Source organism: Phocoena sinus, chromosome 10 (genome assembly GCF_008692025.1).
Source record: "Phocoena sinus isolate mPhoSin1 chromosome 10, mPhoSin1.pri, whole genome shotgun sequence".
NCBI classification, from domain to species: Eukaryota; Metazoa; Chordata; class Mammalia; order Artiodactyla; family Phocoenidae; genus Phocoena; species Phocoena sinus.
In genome coordinates, this window is record NC_045772.1 from 66,752,533 (window position 1) to 66,775,993 (window position 23,461).

Sequence of the window (23,461 nt, forward strand, 5' to 3'; positions counted from 1 at the left end):
ATTCTCTGTAGCTACCTCCTTGGTTAGTTTTATTCCTAGGTATTTTATTCTTTTTGTTGCAACTGTAAATGGATTGTTTTCTTAATTTCTCTTTCTGCTAGCTCATCTTTAGCATACAGAAACATGGCAGATTTTTGTATGTTGACTTTGTACCCTGCAACTTTACTGTACTTGTTTATTATTTCTAATAGTTTTTTGGTGGAGTCTTCAGGGTTTTCAATATATAAAATCGTGTCACCTGCAAATAGGGACAGCTTTCCAATTTGGATGCCTTTTATTTCGTTTTCTTCCCTAATTGCTCTGGCTAGGACTTTCGATACTAGGTTGAATAAGAGTGGTGAGAGTGGGCACACTTGTCCTCTTCCTCATTTTAGAGAGATAACTTCCAGTTTTTCATCATTGAGAATGATGTTAGCTGTGGGTTTGTCATATATGGCCTTTATTATGTTGAGGTAGGTTCCTTCTGTACCCACTTCATTGAGTTTTTATCGTAAGTGGGTGTTTTGTTAATGTGGTATATATATCACATTGATTGATTTGAGAATGTTGAACTATCCTTGCATCCCTGGAATAAATTCCACTTGATCACAGTGTATGATCCTTTTGATGTATTGTTGTATTCAGTTTGCTAGTATTTTGTTGAGGATTTTTTGCATCTATGTTCATCAGAGATATTGGCCAGCAATTTTTTTGTGTGTCGTCTTTGTCTGGTTTTGGTATCATGGTGATGTTGACCTCATAAAATGTTAGGAGGCATTCCCTCCTCTTCAAAATTTTGGAAGAGTTTGAGAAGGATAGGTATTAAATCTTCTTTAAATGTTTGGTAGAATTCACCAGGGAAGCCCTCTGGTCCTGGAGACTTGTTTTTTGGGAGGTTTTTGATTACTGTTTCAATCTCTGTACTAGTGATCAGTCTATTCAGATTTTCTATTTCTTTATGACTCAGTCTTGGAAGGTTATATGATTCTAAACATTTGTCCATTTCTTCTAGGTTGCCCAATTTGTTGGCATATAGCTTTCATAATATTCTCTTGTAATCCTTTGTATTTCTGTGGTATCCATTGTTATTTATCCTCTTTTGTTTCTGATTTTATTTATCAGGGCCTTCTGTCTTTTTTTCTTAGTGAGTCTAGCTAAAGGCTTGTCACTTTTCTTCATCTTTTCAAAGAATCGGCTCTTAGTTTCATCGATCTTTTCTATTGTCTCTTTAGTTTCTATTTCATTTATTTCCACTCTGATCTTTGTTTCCTTCCTTTGGACTTTGTTTGTTCTTCTTTTTCTAGTTCCTCTAGGTGTCAGGTTAGATTGTTTATTTGAGATTTTTCTTGTTTCTTGAAGTAGGCATCATGGTATAGTCTTAAACTCAGAAAGATATACAATATAGCTATCTGTTTCCATTTTGAAACAAAAATAAAGATGATGTTATTTAGCATTGAATTCACTCATTATTCTTCCTCTTTCATATTTAATTGATATATGAGTAAACTTTGAAGTATCGGTGTTTACATCTACCTATCTATGTGTTCATCAGGCTTACTTTATGACCTTATATTTAGGGTGTTTAAATACGTCTTTGGCATCTTTTAAATTTAATAGTTCAGCTTTTAGTTTGTAATTTCCTCACATGGGTACTTCTCAATTTTTCTCATTTTCCATACTCCCTTTTATGACACACTCAAATGTTGTGACTGTTGGTGGTCGACTGTTGGGTACAAGTCTTGTGGATTAATTGTTTGGGCAGTTAAAGAAACTTAGAGGTTCATGCAAACTCCCAGAGTAAACTTGACCTAAGAGAGAAAGAGAGAGCCCTTCATTATCCCAGCTGTGAGCTCTTAGGCACTCATTGCTCTGGAGACAAACAGGCTTCCCTGGGGCTATTCAGTGGGAAAACCGGAACTTAAATAGCAGCTTTAGCAACTGAACACCGAGGTCAAGTTGTAGCTCTGCCCCGAGGTGAGAGAACAGCTTTGGAATTTATCCTGCCTTTTTCCTGTGCATGCTGAGTATAGAGATAGTATCAAGCAAATGTTAAAAAATACTCTTTGCTCTACAGATGAGAACTCGATATTCTTTCAAAAGAATGGGGAAGAACATTCAAGGGATTGTTCATTACGTGGCTGTCTCTCTCACAATACCCATTCGGTGTAAAAGAAGTTGTTATAAACTGGCATATTTGCTGGGGGTAATTTCAGGTGGTCAGGTCAGCCCCAGCCTGATAGAAAGTTAAGTTCTATTCTTCAGTGTTAACACTGGTGCTTACATTCAGTAATGTGGTTTTTAATTTTTCAAATTCCTTTATCTTTGTTTTTAGTCGATCACAGAAAAAGATGCAGATGGTCTCAAATATCTCCTTTTTCGCCATGTTTGTTATGTATTTCTTGACTGCCATTTTTGGCTACTTGACATTCTATGGTAAGTACCTTCTGTCCGTACATAAATATAGGTATTAGTAAGTAAATTAGTAAAAATCGATATCAAAATAACTTTTAATATGATAGCCCAAAAAGTGACAAATCTGTCCATTGACTTGGCTGATCTTTTCTTCTACTTAAAGCAAATGGCAGTCGTTCCTCTACATATTCATGCAGACTGCACAACAGAATAATTACGGAAACAGTATACTGTAATTTTTTCTCCTAATACTGTCCTTAAAAGAAATTGCATTTTATAAGCACGCCACCTTTACCGAAGAAAGTTTAAAACTATAATCAGAGAAGGCTTTCCTAATTGCTGTTGAGAACTGGGTCAGATTCCATTAATAGAAAAGAGAGACAGATTTTGAAAGTGAGAAAGAGTAGAGTGCTACACTCATGACACTCTGCATTAATTAAAAATAAAGCACCTGGGGCTTCCCTGGTGACGCAGTGGTTGAGAGTCCGCCTGCCGATGCAGGGGACGCGGGTTTGTGCCCCGGTCCGGGAAGATCTCACGTGCCGCGGAGCGGCTGGGCCCGTGAGCCATGGCCGCTGAGCCTGCACGTCCAGAGCCTGTGCTCCGCGACGGGAGAGGCCACAACAGTGAGAGGCCCGCGTACCGCAAAAAATAAATAAATAAATAAAAATAAAGCACCTGATCCTTCAGCTGCACGTGGAGCCTTGCAACGATTTGAAGCAGTGACATAGAAAGTTAAAAGAAATGAAATCTGAAAAAGAACAAGAACAAGGTTTCATTTGTAACTTTTATTGATCCTGTATGAATAGTTTACCTTCTTTTACTACTTCTTCATCCTCTTCTATTCCAATCATCCTGCAGCTTTATTTAACATCTTTCATTATCATTATAATTTGGGGCCTAATATAAATTTAAATACATAAATTTCACATTCTCTATTAAATAATATTTCTTGGGGGCATTTTTTCATAAACACAAATGTCTCAAAATTTAAACACATTTAGAGATGATCAGTTCATCCTAGAGAGGAAGGGAAGCACCAAGTCCTAACCACTGAACCGCCAGGGAATTCCCTTATTAACATTCTCACAAGCGATAGAGAATAGCATTGTCTAGTGAGTCCATAAATACCACATTTAATTTCTGCATAAAGATGGTGTTCTTAAGTTTCCTGCAGAGTTGTAGGGATTAGGGTGGGTAAAGGGAGGGGGAGAGAGAGAGAGAGTGCCTAAGGTTAGCTGAATGGTCTCACTGCAACCTTGTTTAAGCTATGATTTTTCTTGGCAAATCCATTTTTTTCCCACATAGAATAGAATACCAAACCCTTTCATACTCTTAGGTCAAAGAAAAACCTCAGCTATTTTTAGACGGCTGTGAATTTTGAATCAAGGAAGTTAGAACTAAGGAGATTTTTATTATATCCTAGGGCCCTTTTTCTAAAATTGAGACCAATCTCTGGCCCTGACTAGAATTGGAATTCCACACCCTGAACCTTGAGAAGGGAGGGAAACTATCTTTCGTCAAAGGAGTGAGCATTTTCCAGTTGGAGATAAGATGGCAGAGTAGAAGGACTTGAGCTCACCTCTTCTCACGAGCATCCCCAAATCACAACTAACTGCTCAAAAGTCATTGATAAAAAAGACACGAGTGAGCATTCTTGCTGTCAGTGGCTGCCATTCTAGCTTTGGTTCTCTTTGAAATGACACTTCCTAAAGTTCAGAGTTGAGAAACAGTTCAAAGTGGCGTATAAGCTAAGTACTTTTTTTATGAGGAAAACATACCTGGAAGAGAAGGATGATGAACTTCACCATGGTGAAGTTCCATGGGTACCTCTGCCGCTCGGACATTGAGTTATAAGAGGAGAGTTTGAGAGTGGCCCCGTGGGGCCTGCAGTCCACTTAGCGAGAGTGAAGCTGTTCTGTGTTGTTTGATGAGTGGCACCAAGTCGGGGAGAATCTAGATGAAGAAGGGCTTTGTGCTTCAACCGTATGGTACTTCTACCCCCAACTTACTCTTGGGTTTAGTGTGGTGTAAGTTAAGCTCCCCACTTGGTGTAACTTCTTCTAGTGATTACTGTACATTCCTTTTTGCTACAGGTACGTGTGGACAGGTGGCGCCCATCTCACACAGGGGATTTTTCTTTTCAACTTTATAAATTGTGAATAGACACTTCGATACCCAGAACATTGCTTTCCTTGCCCTTTAGTTTACAGATTCTTTGTGGCTCAGAAAACCCGTCATTCCGTGATGTGCCTTTGTCTTGTTTTAACACCCTCTTACGTTTCCCTCGTTTTAGAAAATGTGCATTCGGACCTCCTCCACAAGTATCAGAGTAAAGATGACATCCTCATCCTGACCGTGCGGCTGGCTGTCATTGTCGCCGTCATCCTCACGGTGCCGGTGTTATTTTTCACGGTGAGTAAAAGGCCTCAGTGCAACCTGAGAAAAGCTGAGGTCTCCTTGCAGAGCAAGCCTGCTGCAGGGAACTCTCCTGCATCATAGAAACTGCATCAAGAAAGGATCCCAAAGCTCTTTGCAAAAAAAGTGGGATCAGTGAGTTAGGGTAACCTTCTGATGGAATGAATCTTCGTTCTAATTTATCTGTCCCTCTTCTTTACAGAGAAATGTAGATAGACTGTTTGAATCCCAGTCATCCATGACAGGGGAATATAGAAGAACCGTAAAAGAACACTCAGTCATAGATAAAACAGAAACTATCCCCCTGTTTTATTCGTAAAGAAAAAGACTTCCCATCTTAAGTCAAGCCCCCCCGCTTCCCAAACTGTTAAAGCTATCTATAAACTCACTAGGTGTGACAAAACATGTCCCAAATGCCTGTGCACCAATCTTTCAGTCACTGCCGAGAAATGTGAAAGGCAGCGTGCTGTGGGCATTACGGAATTTTTTGTTTTCTTTCCCTGCAGGTTCGTTCTTCTTTATTTGAACTGGCTAAGAAAACAAAGTTTAATTTATGTCGTCATGTCTTGGTGACCTTCATACTGCTGGTTATTATCAACTTGTTGGTGATCTTCATACCCTCCATGAAGGATATTTTTGGAGTCGTAGGTACGGCTTTCTGACTTTCTGCTTATTCTATTTACAATAGCTGTTTAGAAACCTGAAGTTTCACGATAACAACCTCAAACTTTGTTTTTCCTTACTTTTCAGGAGTTACGTCTGCTAATATGCTTATTTTCATCCTTCCTTCGTCTCTTTATTTAAAAATCACAAGCCAAGATGGAGATAAAGGAGCTCAACAAATTTGGGTACGTCTCATGCCAGCCACTCTCATTTTTCTGATTAGTTTTTCACTGAAATATATCAAATACATAGTCCATCTCCACCAACTAATACTACTTTTAGGGATCTCAAAAGTAGGCAGCAGTCCTAGTGTTTGCCCATTTGGGAAATTTAAAATATCAGAATTTTCTCCATTCCCTCAAAATATTTTCAGGTTTTGCTCTTTTGTGCCTTATTTTGCTCTGCGAGGGCAGGGCCAGCTGAAAGATTAGACGTTTATCGTCCTGTGTCTCTGTAGGGTAATGCCTTGTCTTTAGCAAGACCTGAAGTGGAAAGGGGCTCAAAGATTTTATGCAGTCTGCTGTTTCGGTACAATTCCTAGTCCTGTAACTCCGTGCTACAGCCCAGGGAACCTGCAATGCCTTAATTTAAATGGCTGAGTTAGCGTAAAGAGTCTTTTTTATGATTTGACAGAAATGCTTTGGAGCAGCAGACCTGGATTCAGAAACTACCTTTCTATATTGGGATTCTTGTTTCCAGGTCTGGTGAAGTTCAAGGGCATCTTGAAGGTGGTGCACTTGGAGACAGTGAGGGAAGCAGGGGTGAAGTGGCTGCTACATGAGTACCTTCTGGAGCACCATTATGTTTGGCTTCGGAGAAGGCTTCTCAGCCGCCCTCCCAGATAGTGTAAGCACTCCGATCCACATGTTACCTGAGTCAACAGACCCGGATGAGAGACATAGGCATGGGGGATCATCGCTGTGCATTTAGGAGAAGCAGCGTTGATGCTGGTAGAGCATCTGCTTCCCCAGCAGGTTTATCCCTAAAGCCATAAACCCTCAGTCCTTCTAGATCCGACCAGTGGGGACTTCATGAGGACACAGAGGAAGAGCAGTCACTCTGACACAGCAGTAACGTAAACTAAGATTAAGTTTGACAGTGATGGAGACCTATTGCCCGTGAATTCTCTGGGCCTCTCCAACCCTGCTCCCGTTTCAAAACTGCTAGGAGGATCTACCAAATAGCATTAGACGAGGGATCCAGTCCATGTGGGGACCCAGTGGGAGTTACACCAGACCGGTGATGGTGAGCCTGTGTGCAACCCTCCCCTTCCCCTTCCCTTACCTCTGTCTCCCCATCCAGACTCTAGTCTAGCCCCCCTGGCTCTCATGTTGCTTCATCCTTCTCCCTGAATTTCAGCTCTCATTGGAAACTCTCAAGGCCAAGCAGTTTACAATCTCGAGTTCTCCAGATTCTAGAGTTAGGAACCTGCCCCCTGTGGCCTTCATCAACCCTTGAAATAACTTCATTTTGGACACCCATTTCCTATGTTCACTCGATCAAATCTACTTTTCTTTTTGATATCCTTTTAACACCTTTTTAAACAGAAATGTCTGCCCGCCAGCGATAACCTAGGTTGGTTGGTAAAGAGTAATGAAATGACCTGTATGTTTTCTAAGCCCATTCTTTTTTTCGGTTGTCGTCTTAGTCTGAAAGAAGCTGTGAGGATACCGTCAGCTGTAGAACAGATTCACTCTGAGGTGACTCCGAAGTCAAAGCACAGAATGCAGAGGATGGTTCTGATAGCTGGTTTTTCTTAGTTTCCCATCCCTGGAGAATCAGATGCACACAGTTTTAGAAAGATTCTCACAGTTCGGCAATAGTTGTAACAAACTCCAGATACAGAGGGACTCAAAAAGAGCGGGAAAAGCAGATCTGTTTTTTCCCTGGTATGTGTGGGAAATGTTTGCTTCCCTGAAAATAACCGTTGCCTTTCTGTCACTCCAGGCTGCCCTTTTCTTGGGTCTGGGGGTGGTGTTTTCCCTGGTCAGCATTCCCTTGGTTATCTACGACTGGGCCTGCTCATCAGGTGGTGATGAGGGCCACTGAGACCAGATGGAGAAGGAAACGGTCAAGTTACCACTCATCAGCAAGCCCTCACCGTCTCATCCTTTGCAAGTTTACCGAAGCAAACAGAAATTTACAAGATACACAATGGAATAACACTTTGGTAACAAAACAGAGACCTGTTTCTATCATGGTTCATGTCCCTCCAAGATCGGGGATCAATTTTAAGGATTATGGATTTCTTTTGTTCCAAATTGCACGCAATCATATTTTCCAGTACTTTTCACAATCGGTTATTTTTCACTCTCCTAACTGTTTTCTGTGATGTCATCGTCTCTTAGAACTTGGAAGACATGATCACACGTTTATTTATTACACATCCAGATCCTGACATAATTTTCCTACTGATGTTCAGCTTATAATATCTGTACCTTTTTAGAAAAGAAAAGAATCTTGAATTGTATATATTTATTTTGCTTTACAGAAAAAAAAATTGTTTCGTAAATAATTTGCCTATTTTGGTTAACATAGCACATAGGGATATCATATGAGAGTCACAGGGGCACACCCTTGCTGGATCAGAGGATGCCCAATATTTGAGGCAGCTCTGATCACCTGGCAGCCGAGCTTCTGCAGCCCATGGCCTCGCTGGCACTGCATCCCACTCTGTGCAGAGATATTCTCTGGCGACTGTTCTCAGCTGGGAAGGGGATGGGAATGATTCTTACCTTGGTAAACATACTAACCTACACATCTGGGTAATCTAGCAAATGAAGTTTTGTTTCCCCCTTGACGATTTCTGTCAGAGTTACCCTAAGCTGCGTCAATTTCTATTGGGGAAGACCCATGATACCTTTGTAACAAATTGAGAAGCAAGAGTCCTACAAAAAGATTGTCCAAAATGCCTAAGGAAATAGTCCTCGGGTGCAGGTAGCCTTCAGCCCTGCGTCGGTATTGTTGAAGGGGGAAAAGCATTTTCTTAAATTACAAACCCAGCAGCTTTTACTCATGTCCACCAGCTTTTTGCACAGAGAATCACGTGTATCTAACCAAGGATGATCTAGGATAAGTAACTCCTGTTTTATATTGGGTACCTTAGGGGGGTCTTTAAAAGACTTGTTTTATATCTATAAATTTAGGTTATTACAAATATAAGATTTTTGTACCTTAAATAAGCCTCATTCCTATTTCTTCTCCATTAACCATCCATCCAGTCTTGAAAAAAGAAAACGAGCCCTCAGAGATGGTCTTTGAGAAGAACACGTGATGAAATCACTGTGTACCTTTCTTCCCCCAGATGGGGACTTTGGCGTCTGTGCTCTCTCTCTTCTCGCCCCTAGTCAAGGGTGGGCCGTTACTGCCCGCCTGACGTGAACCACACAGGAGGACAGAGTTGCCTCACACTCTTACCCCAGCCCCTCTCCTAAAGCAAGTGAAGGAAACTACAGAGAGGCTGAAAAAAGAAGAGAGTTTGGGACAAGGTAGCTTGGAAAGGCGTGGGAGACAGTATAGAAACCCAGCACCGCATTCCGCCTGAGCTGGGCCATCACCTATGATTGGATTATCCGTATCACACGGTGAGAAGTGTGTGTACCCTGTGAGCTGGTCACTTGAAACAGGACTTGTGTTTTATCTGCATCCTAGTTGAATTCCACAGACACGTAAGTTCACCAAGCACAGATTTCTTTTCCAGAGGTAAGTGGCCTCTGACCGCAGACTCTTGGCAGAGTTTCCAGGCACTTAGCTCTGGGCTCTGTTCCTCCCTCACGGAGACCCCCAGAGGCCTCCACACTTACCGGGAGTAACACGGAAATGTCCCCTTCCCTTTACAGACTAATGTCCCATAGGGAGCGCAGGCATCAGAGCGCTTTCTCGTGATCCTCTTGCGGGAAAAGGAAAAGTTATTTCCTGCATTTCTTAGTGGGATCATCATAGCTTTTACCATTATGCTCCAGAATTACATGCACATTAGGTCAGAGTTCAGGTGTTGAGATATGAGTACCTACCTATGTATGACTTCCTAACCTAGTAAAATCCACAGCCCTCTCTGTCCTTCTCAGCGGTGTCTTCCATGTTAGATGAGCAGGAGAGAAACTCAACAAAACAAGTTGGCTGGCCCTTTGAGCTGTCCAGGGCACCAAATAATGACATAGCCAGAGAGTGGATGACCCTCCATTAAATAAACTACAAATGTAGCCTGCAAGCTATATTATGCTGCTTTCTATTTTCGTCATTAATTTATAACAATTCATTTTATGCCCACAGAGTCCATTTAGAAGGTAATCATTAGCTCTTGGAATGTGTAGTGATATTTTTGGATGTCTGGATTTTACGTGTCAGGACAAGGGATTTTTATTATTATTTAAAATATACTTATTTAGAGGAGGCACATTGCTGTGAATGTCTGTGATACTACAGGTTTTTTAAACCTTCTTTGTAATGTTTATCTAAGTTTATTGTTGACTGAATATAGTAGACCCTACTGTAATTTGTCAAATATCATGGACTAATTACATCATTTGTGTGGGATTAGCTGTAAAGTGTACCTGCCCTTATTCTTCTTATTCAGAACAGTGAACCGGTAGCCAAAAATACGTGTACCACAGATGTTAGGTAGAATTTAAATAACACAGTCAAGTGCTGTAGAAGCTTTTCTGCTAAATGAGTAGACTAACGAATAGTATACCTTAGCCTTTGGGAGCAGCACGTTTTCCTTTGGTAGATAGGATCTCAGCGCTAGTGAACAGTGCCAGCTTCGTACTTTGGATCATGAACTGTTCTCTGGTTATAATAACACAGCACACTGTAAATCCCTAGTTTCCTTCATGTTACTTACTGGAAGTGGGGTTGCAAAGTATATACAGGAAAGAAGTCCAGTCTTGTTAACCACGGGCAGCCCCCAGTTTGTAAGCAGACCAGTTGTAAAACTGTCAGTTGTTTGCAACCTGGAATGCGTTTTCCTTTAGAAACCAGGTTATACATGATGGCTAGGCCCCCCCCAGACCAGCTAGAGAAAACGATCTAAGCCCATAGTTTAGCTGAAATAGGATAATATAACAAGATTGCTAAAGAACCTACACACTAAATATAATATTGTTTCTAGGGGGTATTTGCCAAGAATCCCTCACTCGTTGTTACTGGAATCTGGATTGCCCACTCCAGTCACACACCACCAATTAGAGGTGCCCAGAGTGGCCTGAAGGTAGGTCTCCAGCAAAGGAGGGGGACCAAGTTCAGGGCCACCAGAGACCTCGTGGTAGGAGGAGGGTTACGGAGGATGAAGGGTCCTCCTGTGGGCCGTAAACCGCCAGGGACGTTCTCCGCTGCTACCCTTTCTTTTCTCTGGGGTCTCAGGCGTGGCCTGCCTGTTTCTATTTGTAGGACCTCTTACTCCTGGAGTTCGTCTCCTTCCCTCCCGCTACCAAAAAGGATGCCACGGCATATCTTCTCCCACATGCCAGTCATAGAAGCCAGCACACAGCACTTTTAATGGGTTTAGTGCTAGTAAACCATGGTTTAACTGCCCAGTAATCAAATGGGGGTAAAAAAGCTCTCTACCCACTTTTCCTTTTTTACATTTGCAGACCCTGTTGAGACAGGCATCCGTGGGTCATGGCCGTGGGGCTTGGGGTGGACAAAGGGCTGTGGTAAGGTGTCACGGTATTTCAGAGGACACCTCAGACAGTTACCCCAGAATTGGCTTCTTTCTGGAGTTGGCGTCAAGCCTCCAAGCCAGTGGTTCTCAAAGTGGGGAATCCCCAGACCAGAAGCATCAGCATCACCTGGGAACTCATTGGAATGCACATTCTCAGGCCCCACCCCAGACCCAGTAAAATCAGAAACTCTCAGGGTGGAGGCCCAGCAAAGCATGTTGTAAAAAGCCCTGCCGGGGAGCCAGTTTGTCTCTCCTTTTCCTCTTCATTAGTCCTGCCCATAATTCTCTGAGGGTGGTTCCTAGGACTCACGGACAAGAAGTGGGAAGCAGGACTTAGGGAGGGGAGGAAGGGGCCTCGTCTCAGCCCCCTTCCCACTGGAAATGCTGGTACAGGTGCACCTTTGTAAGCGGGGCTCGCGGAGCCTGACACACCGTAAGGTTACAGTTACGGCAGCTGTGAAGAAATAAAAGTGAGGTGTTTGGGCTTTGGGTGGTTTGTTTTTTTTTTTTTCTTTTTTGAAAGACATTAAATGATATACCGTTTGTAAATGCAACCTCAGAGGAAATACGGAATTCGTGTCAGGAGTAAGTTCTCCAGAATGTTTGGATTCAGTGTATGGCGATCAAGCCCGTCCTCCCTTTAAAGTGAATTCTCTGCCGAAAGTGCCGCACTGCGAGAGGGGCTACGAACCGCTCCGAAAAGATTAGCGCTCAGCTCGGTTTCAGCGGCTCAGAGTGCTGGACAGCACGTTTTGTTGGGGTGGGCGTGGGGCAGAGGTCAGTGAAATGATCAGATCCATGATTTTATGCCTTAGTGCAAAAGCCATCAATCAGTTCCCCTCTTTATCAGTGTAAGTGGCACGAGGCTTAGAAAGGGTGTAAACTTTAAGAATGTTTAATTCCTCCGTTCCAGTTCACAGTAAACTTCTAGCCCCTTTCAAAATAAAGACGATTGAGACTGCATCATTTAACGATGTTAATGAATGTTTCCTTAGAGATGGCAGATCTGAGAATCTTTTAGCAGAATACACTGCCTCTAAAATACACACGGTGAATTATTTATAGTTATCTAAGGCTTTCAGGTACAAATTGGGGATGGCGTGGCTGACAACTGAAAAATACCACTAAATCTTAAAGGGAAAGTTCTTGAAAAACATGTAAAATTCACAAGGCTCAGATCTTCTTTAGGATTTTCTTGGAGGAAGGACTGTGAAACTGGGCCCATGTGCATGCAGGCTTGAATTTGTGCTTTTAAAAGGAAGAATCTATGCAGTTGAGGCTTATTGTAAGAAATACTTCATTTGTATGTAAATATATTGTAAATAAATAGGAGGCTGTATATTTTTGCAGTTGTTGATCCACATTGAAATAGAAGTCACTAGTGTCTGCATATCAAGAATGTTTTCATAGATATTAGCGGTTTTGTTTGGGAATTAGAAAAATTTACATTCTCTCCCAGGTAACATAGTTCTGTCAATGTAAACTTGGAACCTACAAGTCTTACTTAATTGTTTAGAGAGAGAAATGTCTGAGAAATAGTTTCGTTGATTTCTTATACTGGTGTTATGATCAGTTATTTCAAAGCTAGTCCTCTGAGATACAAATAAGGAACATTTTAGACCCAAATTATTGCCATATAGAAATAGATGTACCCAAAGTAACGAGTTGTTTCTTCATAATGCTGTTTCACCGTTAACACTACACAGCATTTATGAAAACAGAAGTTAGGGAGGAGAACGGTTTTGGGGTTTTTTTTTTTTTCAAAATTGAATTGCTGCATTTCCCAAACTTTGGGATCTCTGAAAGGGGGGAAAGACCTGAATATTAGCTATGAGCACAAATATGAAAGAAAGAAAAAAAACCTATTATTTTATCAAGCTTTTGCAAGTCTTGCATGATTGCCTTTTCTTTTCAGTGTCAACGCCAACGTAGACTGTGTTAAGTCACTTTTTCCCAAAACACTTGAATCTTGATCGTTGGTATGTAATCCGCTCACTAGAGTTCAGTGTATTTTAGACTTCATCTAAGTCCAGTGCGTGTAGCACACCACTGTTTTATTAATGTAAAAACCTTGTAAATGAATTTCAGATGGATGATTTAAGTGAGTCACAAGTCACAAAACTTTGCCATTCATGGTTGATCAAACACATATTTCCCCCCCCCCCCAGGATGTGGTGTAAATAAAGACATGTAAGAAGTTCTGTTCTATAACTGCTCTGTTAACATAGTTTTTAAACATTAAAAATGTGGAATAAAAGTATTTATGAATTTTTGTCTTCATTCTTCTGGGGTGCAGTACTAAAGAGGGAGGTATTTAGGTACTTACGCACTATTTGGGATTGTTGGAGACGGATTTGACACGTTTGTCAGTGTTCTGGGACACCGAGAGTTCATGGAAGATTATATTCAGGTGCCCAAACTTTAAAAATTACTTCCGACAGAAATCTATCTGATCTGAAGCACATTACATCTTTTCCATCCTTCGTTATCAGAGTAGGCTGAGCGTAATATTTTCTTCTTAAACTCAGGTTCATCTTTATGAATATCAGTTTCTGTGCCATCTTGTGGGAGGGACTCTAGTCTTCCTCTACCCACACTGCAACCACCCATAAAACAGGAAATCCTATCGACACTTCCGTTTCTCCAGGAACTATTGAAGGGAAATCTCCTGCAGCCTCATTTCCATGTCCATCACTGGCTCCTCCCCATGATCTTAGGAAAGTTTTATCAGACCAAGATGGCAGGATGACCATAGTCTGGTATCCAAATTCCTCTGTGGACAGGGTTAGTGCATGAACGACCTGGGCCTTCATGGTATGACTGGCTGTGAGGCTGCTCTCGACTCTCCCTGGGCTGCCCAGGAGACAGCCCGTTCTGCAGGGCCACCTTGGTGCCCGTGTGGATCTCATGGTGGAAATTTGGGGCCTAGGAGTCCAAGCTGTGGACACCGATCTGACTTCTTTAGCAAGAAGGCTGATACTTTTATCCTTATGTGCCTCCTGTTTCTATTTCTTAATTCATCAAAACCCCAGGGACGGGCTTCCCTGGTGGCGCAGTGGTTGAGAGTCCGCCTGCCGATGCAGGGGACACGGGTTCGTGCCCCGGTCCGGGAAGATCCCACATACCGCGGAGCGGCTGGGCCCGTGAGCTATGGCCGCTGAGCCTGCGCGTCCGGAGACTGTGCTCTGCGGTGGGAGGGGCCACAGCAGTGAGGGGCCCGCGTAACGCCAAAAAAAAAAAAAAAAACCCAGGGACAAATGGTGTGTGTCGTCATCACTTTCCAACCCAAGCAGTTGTAAAAGTGCATACGTGCAAAAGGCTTGAGAATATGAGCAGGTTTTGTTATAAATCAGAAGGTCTGGTCCTGCTGTGGTTTTGATGGTTCTGGCTTCCACTGCAGTTCCATGCGTGTCTGCTAATACTGTTCTCTTCTGCCCTATTTTACACATAATTGTCTGGGTCTGTGTTATTCTACCCCACCAAAATGGAATAAACTATGGACTTACTGATTACTTTGCAACTCAGAAAACCTGCTCGCTTACCTTCTAGATTTATAATTCGGTTCTGTCGGGTTAGCCCAGTCTGGAAGGGGTTGATGAGGCCCAAATAACGGAGCCAATTTTTGGTATGCCAATGCTTTATCTTTCATTAGTTTAAATTTTAGACTAATCGAAATTGGCAGGACACTCTGTTCTTTGGTAGGGTTACTGCAACATCATAATAACCTGCCAAATTATCAAAATGTATTATAAAGCAGTAACACTTAAAACAGATTTATACTGAAATAAATAGATCATAATAGAGAACACAAATAACATGAGAAAAGTGGCCTTTCAAATTAATGAGGAAAATACGGGTTACTCAATAAATGGTGGAAAGATGACTAGCTTTTTGAAGATGATAAAGCTATATCCTTGTATTGCCCCTTATATCTAAAAAAAGCTCATATATATTAAAGACTTTAAAACACACAGGTAAATATGTCTATTTTTTTACAAATGTAGAAATACGACTCATACAAAGTGTGTCAAAATATTTATCTAGTTCATTATTTTTTGTTTTGTTTTAAATTTATTTATTTTTTTGTCTGCATTGGGTCTTAGTTGCTGCGCGCGGGCTTTCTCTAGTTGCGGTGAGACGGGGCTACTCTTCATTGCAGTGCATGGGCTTCTCATTGCGGTGGCTTGTCTTGTTGCACAGCACAGGCTCTAGGCGCACGGGCTTCAGTAGTTGTGGCTCACGGGCTGTAGAACGCAGGCTCAGTAGTTGTGGCGCACGGGCTTAGTTGCTTCGCGGCATGTGGGATCTTCCCGGACCAGGGCTCGAACCCGTGTCCCCTGCATTGGCAGGTGGGTTCTTAACCACTGCGCCACCAGGGAAGCCCTAGTTCGTTATTAATAAAGGAACAATTAAGATGTTTTAAAATGGTTCAAAGGAGAATTCAAAGAACACACACATATATGAGCAATCAGGGATGCTGAAATGAATTTAACTAATAGATGAAAAACTGGCCTTCTCCACAGAGGGAAATCAATTACATCTCCATCAGACAGAATTCATTTGCTTCTCTGGGCAATAATCATTTCTGTCTCTATCAGTTTTCTACAATTTACCGGGTTATAAAATAGCTCAAAGGCAAAAAAAAAAAAGAAAGCAATATTCATTTAGAATCAGATAACTCAGAAGGGACGACTAGTATTACATAGGTAGTAAACCCAATAATTTTTTTTGCTCCTTTCAAATTTTCAAATGCTTTCCAATTTTCCTAATAACTTTCTGCTTTTTGACCATAAAAGTCTCAAAGGTTATTCTTGGTTATTAAAAACAAAAGGCTGGCCTCATTAGGTTTGGCCTGATAATTTGCATAGGTGCAGCAGGTGTTAATTAACCACACAGGCTTTCTTGGGTTTGCTTGGCAAATCCGGAGACATGCAATATTGAACAGCTAATTGGAGCACAGAATTGCACTTTTAAAAGTCTCTGTTATTTGCCAGCTCAAGGCTAGGAAAGCAAGCCCAAGAAACCCCACCGTATTTCACCTGTGCTGTCTAGAAATTTGGATGAATTCCTCTCCATTTGAGTTCCCCCCAAATTTGCTAAGGATCCTGCCCTTCCAGGAAGTGCCCTTTCTTACCATCTCTAAGGATGGTACTAGGCCAGCGTTCCTGGGATGGTTTTGTAGGCATTGGCTTTATAAGTAAAATCAACCTTTGTTCCTTAGAGGTGTTTGATTAAATGAGTATCATTCACAAACATGATATTACAAGGAATTGATACACAATTTTTCCAACTATATACTGGTAGAAAGGAAACTATGCAAATAACTCTATTGCTGTGAAAAAGTAAAGGAACTCAGAGCTTTTTAATTTGGAGGCAGAGGGAAGCTGAATGAGTTTACCTTCACTTTACAAAAGCAGAGTCCACTGAGTTGTAGATTAAAGACGGCTTAAGAAGAAAGAGAAATGGCCTCCTTATATATCCAGAAAATAAGAGTATTAAAACAGCCTCAACACAACCACAGTAAGATTGCCCTCATCATCTCCTTCCATTCCTTGTAATTTTGCTCTGCTGGATCTTGGGTTAATGCTCTGCTTTCATAAAGTTGTCTGCTTCTGGACTAAAAGCGGTCGTGTAAATCCACACTCATTCCACAGGTACAGCTTGAAAGTTGTCTAAGTAATGTCAGCTCAGAAGCTCGTACCCAGGAGTCTATTCTTTGAAGTGTTTAATAGTTTAATGCACTTGGCACACTCCTTTTCCACGAATCGCTGGGCCTGTGTGTCTTTGCTAAAGAGCCAGATTTGGGCCTGTAGCTTATAACAGGGCCTCAGGCAAGTTTCAAGGAGAAATAGAAGAGGCTATTTGATAATGAGATGGAAAGGCTGTGGTTCATTTACTAGGTAACTAATGGTTTCCACTCTATCATAGGTATCCTTCCAGGTAACCTTGAAGAGCTGTGTAGTATTCCACTGAAAGGGCACCCAGTAATCATTTTTACCTATTTCAAAGCCTTTCACAGTTTTCCTATCACTGTCTGTATATCTGTATCTCATATATATAATATCTTAGAGAGGGGAAGGCCTTTCTTCGTACAAAAATACAGAAGTCACAAAGGAAGTAATTGATCTATAAAATTGTGCAACTCCCTATGACTTACAAAAGTGCCAAAGGGCAAAAAACCCAAAAGTCCAAATGAGAGACAAAACTAACATTTGCTACACATGGGTTGCAACTGGTATGACCTGACTCTCAAATTTGAGGTCGAAATTATTCAAAGTATTCCCTTGGTCATATTACCAGGTTGCCCCATGTCTCTTTCTTGATACTCCCTCCCCTCCAAATTGTCCAAGAACCCTCGAGGCATTTGGCTCCAGAAGTGCTTGCTTCCAAACTCCAGGCAAAAGAGAAACTTACTGGTGAATTTAATCAGTTCATAGCAGGCTTCCTTCCCACTGCAGTGCAGCTTCTGTTGCTACCACACGGTGTCACTGTTGAACACTGGCTCTGAACAGTTTGTTAATCTGTGTCTACTGTTAACAGCGGTGCCCTCACAGGTCCACAACTCCACCAGGGCTGAAGCCACCATGGAGGAAGGGCAACTAATCCACACAGTGCTATGGAGACTGCCACCTTGGGAACCCAAGCAAGGTAGAGCTGTTTGCCACAAGCTTGTTCCCAACTCACGCCCTCCAGGCTGTCTGGCTTAGGCAGGGCTCCAATTATAGCTGCACACTGTATCAGAGCCAACGCTCACCCCTTCCCCCACCCATGGGCACTGAAACCTGATATTGATGCCAGGTCTTCACTCCGGATGTCCCTCATGGTGAGTTTCCCTTTGGGGAATCAATGGGAGAGGTTCTAAAAGTAGTAAAACTCAAAACAGAATGTATTGGGTAGGAGAATTAATACTATCTTTGTGGTGCCTCTGCAAATTTGCCTGACTCTTTCCAACAGTCATTGTTTCAATACCCCAAGCGATGTTTGGCTTTGGACAGTCACATTAAACCACAAAAATGTTTCTGGTACAGTCTTCCCTTGAGGAAATGCCTGTCTGTTTGACTCCTACTTAGAACTTTATAGAGGCCATTCCACTGACTTTCTTGTTCGAAAGTTACTAAACTGTATTCACAAAGAAGCATCTAGAAGCATCTTAAAGTTCTGCCTACCCAGTCCTTGGCTACATAGCATAGAGCTCATCTCCTTAACTAGTCAAAAGCTTTTAAAAATCACTAAGAAAAATATTTAAATCCCAACAGAAAAATGGGCCACAAAAATGTAAAAAGGAGCTGCAAGAAAGAGAAATAAACACTTGAAACGATGTTCAATCTAATCATCTAACTCATAAGTAAATAAATCTAATGTAGAACATTTATATACCTTTTAAAATTTTACTTTCATATCAGAAATGATTAAAACTGTTGCTATTATAGTTCTGGTAAGGATGTAAGAAACAGCCAGTTTCATATGCAGCTGGTGAGAGTATAAACTGTTGCAATTTTTTTGGCAATATCTATTAATATTGTAAATGCTCTTCACTTTTGCCCGTCGATTCCATGCCTGTGAACTTTTCTAACCCACAAGAAGTAACAGAAATAAATGAACAACATACTGCCAGATTCTCATCATGTCTCTTCATCTCAATTCATATCCCTGTCTCTCTTTTTTTACTGTTTCTTCTGTCCTTTGGGCTGTTTCTTCATCTCTTCTCTTTTCTTAATGAACTCTTGAACAGTCCTTATGTCAACACCAACCCCCCAAGTAAACCCAGCCCCAATCCCTATTTTCCATATTCAGGCTCCCAGTTAGCCCAGCTTCAATCACAGATAGAAATTAGAGACATTTCTCCATCTTATGCATCAGAACATTTTAACTGGTAGATTCTTTTTTTTTTTTTTTTTTTTTTTTTTTTTTTTTTTTTCTTTACGCGGGCCTCTCACTGTTGTGGCCTCTCCCGTTGCAGAGCACAGGCTCTGGACGCGCAGGCTCAGCGGCCATGGCTCACGGGCCCAGCCGCTCCGCGGCATGTGGGATCTTCCCGGACCGGGGAACGAACCCGTGTCCCCTGCATCGGCAGGCGGACTCTCAACCACTGCGCCACCAGGGAAGCCCTAACTGGTAGATTCTTGTTCAACGACAGCTTGGTTCTTCACAGCTAGTTCCAAAATGGTGATGGGTCGGTTTTATATATTTTATGAATTTAAGACAGCTTTAAAAAAGAAACATGCCAGAGTATTTCTTCAGGCCAATTCCATCATAATCTCTAGTGGCACAGCCAGAGATATTTTAAAAATTATCCAAAACTTAGAAATAAGACAGGGAGAAGACACAATATTGAACTGGGACATTATTTAGCAGTGCCACCCATGGATTATTTAATCATCTAGAGGAAGTACTTCTGTTTGATATGCTGTGTACTACTGACTAAAGTCCCAGATTTTGTGATAAATCTGTAAGTTGTAATATTACAACATACATAATTACATATTGTAATAGTTAAATGTAATGTGTAATTATATATTTATATATGTAATTTGTAATATGTATTGATAATTGCATAATTACATATGAAATATGTAATATTTATATACAATATGTAAATATTACAAATTATAATTTTTAAATATCACACATTTAATGTTAATTTATAGATTTTTGTCTGTTAGAGATGCAAATGATTTCTTCCCAGTAGAAATATAACCTCAAAAGCTGTGTATTTAATTTAGCAAACTTATTCTATCATTCCTTTTTAAATGCTGATAAAAAACCAATTCCTCAAAATGCCCTTTAAACTGGTTTTACTAACTTAGTTCAGATTGGCTGTGTATTACCTTCAGCTTATTATTTTTATTAAGAAAATTCTAGGATGTGAAATTCCTATCACTTTTTTGATATTTTATGTTGCCATATTCGCTGTTCCCCTAAGCAAAGATAATTTTTTATCTTTGATTCTCAGCCTCTTATTCATAATATGAACACTCTGGACACAAATTAATTTTTGATACTTTTTTGTGGGCAAAATTTTTGATGCTTTTTTTTTTTGCAGACAAATACTACAAGTCCAATTTTTAAACATATTATGCAGAGCAAACAAAACACATCTGAGAGCAGGATGGGTCCCTGACCACTAGCTGGTACCTTTTTCCTTAGGCAGTTGGAAACACACTAGGTCTGTATGACAAAAATAAACTCAAAATGGATTAAAGACCTAAATGTAAAGCCAGACACCATAAAACTCTTAGAGGAAAACATAGGCAGAACACTCTTTGATATAAATTGCAGCAATATCTTTTTTTGACCCACCTCCCAGAGTAATGAGAATAAAAACAAAAATAAACAAATGGGACCTAATTAAACTTAAAAGCTTTTGCACAGCAAAGGAAACCATAAACAAGATGAAAAGACAACCCTCAGAATGGGAGAAAATATTTGCCAATGAAGCAACTGACAAAGGATTAATCTACAAAATATACAAATAGCCCATACAGCTCAATATTAAAAAAGCAAACAACCCAATCAAAAAATGGGCAGAAGACCTAAATAGACATTTCTCCAGAGACATACAGATGGCCAACAAACACATGGAAAGATGCTCAACATCACTAATTATTAGAGAAATGCAAATCAAAACTACAATGAGGTATCACCTCACTCTGTTCAGAATGGCCATCATCAAAATATCTTCAAACAATAAATGCTGGAGAGGGTGTGGAGAAAAGGGAACCCTCGTGCATTGTTGGTGAGAATGTAAATTGATGCAGCCACTCTGGAGAACAGTGTGGAGATTCCTTAAAAAACTAAAAATAGAACTACCATATGACCCAGCAATCCCACTACCGGCCATATACCCTGAGAAAACCATAATTTAAAAAGATACATGCACCCCAAAGTTCATTTACAATAGCCAGGTCATGGAAGCAACCTAAATGTCCATCAACAGAGGAATGGATAAAGAAGATATAGTACATATATACAATGGAATATTACTCAGCCATAGAAAGGAACAAAATTAGGTCATTTGTAGAGACATGGATGGACCTAGAGACTGTCATACAGAGTGAAGTAAGTCAAAAAGAAAAACAAATATCGTATATTAACGCATATATGTGGAATCTGAAAAAACTGGTATAGACGATCTTATTTACAAAGAAGAAATAGAGACACAGACATAGAGAACAAATGAGTGGATACCAAGGGGGAAGGGGGGGATGGGATGAATTGGGAGATTGGGATTGACATATATACATTATTGATACTACATATAAAATAGATAACTAATGAGAACCTACTGTATAGCACAGGGAACTCTACTCAGTGCTCTGTGGTGACCTAAATGAGAAGGAAATCCAAAAAGAGGGGATATATGTATACATATAGCTGATTCACTTTGCTGTACAGTATAGATTAGCACAATACTGTAAAGCAACTATACTCCAATTAAAAAAAAAAAAAAAACCTAGGTCTGTACGACTGGCTTAAGGCTTGGAAATTGGGCATCAGAGGAAGTAGTATGTACTGTCCCTACTTGTTGAAAAGATGGCTCTTCTAAGTTGTTTAGAAGCAGTCTTATCCACCTGGGGAAGCAGCTTACCTGCTTACCTGGGGAAGCACTTTTCAAACATGGAAGTTTATGTTTGTAGTAAAGGTGTATTTTCCTGTTGAAAAGCGTGATGGTTTGGAAGAGCACGAAGGAAAGTGTGAAATCTACTTTTCATTCGTAGTTTTCGAAGACCCCTTTGGCAAACAATGTCCTTACTCCCGGATCTTGTCTCTTAGAGATTTTCGGTGGAGCCCACTCTGTGATCCATATGCCTAAGAATTTATCATTGCTCCACTTCACACAGCACGTGACCAGTGACTGACAGGGGTGACGTATAACAGCTTGGTAAGCTTGCGGGATGAGATGCGTGGCGTAGAGGTGTGCAGTTTTCCTTCAGACACTCGTGATCTGATCCTGCACAATTCCTTGCCTGGCTCCTTCCCTTCCCAGGCCCACTCCCTGACCCCCTGAGGGTTCTTCATAGGAACACTTCTTAATAAAGCACTTTTACACAAATTCTGTCTCAGAATTTGCTTCTGGGGAGCTCAACCTTCAACACTAAGTTTGCCTCAGGCCACACTGTGTAAAATAAATGATCTGAGCTTCTAGAGCTTCCTGACAAATCACAGTCCTGGGGGTCTTGTTTTGTTTTTTGTTCTTTGTGTGGGAGGGGCATCAGGCCCTAGCTAAATCCTGGGGACATTTTCCCCTCACTCAAAATCAAAACACAATACTCCTGGAATAAAATGTCCTTATCGATTTTCCAAGGTTTCTTTTCTTTGAATAGGGTAGCCACAAAACAAACCGCACGGAAAAGCACATTTTGTCAGCAGGGTCCAAGCAAATGAGGACAGGATTTCCAAGCACTCTCAAAAATTCCACTCAGTTGCCCGCTCAGACTTCTCTGGAAACTCTCCAGGCCACGTCCTCTTTTCAAATAATGCTCTCAGGGGACACACTGCGGTGTTTCCGTGTGTTACGCGGAGTGAATGGCAAATACTGTACTACCTTCAAACTGAAATGGCCAACTAAATATTCTTCAAGTCATAGGTTCATAAATCCTATCATTGTCACTGTTCAGAATCCTCCAATGGCTTCCCATATTACTCTCAGAAAAAGCTAAAGTCCTTCTCTACATGATCTTCTCATGATCTTTTTGTCCCTCCACCTTCACCCCAATCTGGCCTTCTTGTTCCTTAAACATATCAAGCATGTTCTGACCTCAGGGCCTTTGCACTTGCTGTTCCTTCTGTTATTGCACTCTTCCCATAGTTATCCACATGGCAGTTATCCTCTTTGCCTTCAGGTCTCTTCTGAAGTGTCACCTTATCCCTCAGACATTCTCTGACCATTCTATTAAAAAAAATAGCAACTCACCTAACACTCATAGGCTCACTCCCTATATCCCTTATCTTACTTTGATTTTGTTGGTAGAACTCTTGTCTCCAACTGAAATGCTTTACTTTGCTTGTTTATTTGTTTATGATCTGTCTATCCCTATCTGGAATGTAATTCCATGAGGTGAGGGTCTATGTCCATTTTGTTCACTGCTGTATCCCCAGCAATTGGAACAGGGTAGGTGTTCAATAAATATGTGTTGAATGAGTGAATGAATAAATGAATGTGTTTACATTAAGTCATTTTCTTCCTTAAACTGTAATAATCAGATGCAGCGTTCAATATCATGTTCCCAGATTTGTTTTCCTCCCCCTTTACAAATTTTTTTAACTTAATTTAAAATATTTTTCTTTATAAGTATTTTAAAAATTATAAGCCCCTCCTCACAAGTC

At 40.9% G+C, this 23,461-nt stretch overlaps 1 protein-coding gene across 4 annotated transcripts in view; it reads left to right on the plus strand.

Moving 5' to 3' along the window:
- Positions 1-13,394, plus strand: part of SLC38A1 (solute carrier family 38 member 1) — a 75,649-nt gene extending 62,255 nt beyond the window's left edge. For 3 of the 4 annotated variants that reach the window (XM_032646634.1, XM_032646635.1, XM_032646636.1), the window contains 5 exons: positions 2,312-2,412; positions 4,688-4,806; positions 5,316-5,457; positions 5,560-5,657; positions 7,420-13,315. In XM_032646634.1, the coding sequence (XP_032502525.1) occupies positions 2,312-2,412; positions 4,688-4,806; positions 5,316-5,457; positions 5,560-5,657; positions 7,420-7,521 (562 nt within the window). In that variant the 3' untranslated portion in view covers positions 7,522-13,315. Of the gene's footprint in view, positions 1-2,311; positions 2,413-4,687; positions 4,807-5,315; positions 5,458-5,559; positions 5,658-7,120 lie in introns of all 4 variants that reach the window. The other variant, XM_032646637.1, reaches the window with a different exon arrangement.
- The last annotated feature ends 10,067 nt before the right edge of the window (positions 13,395-23,461 follow it).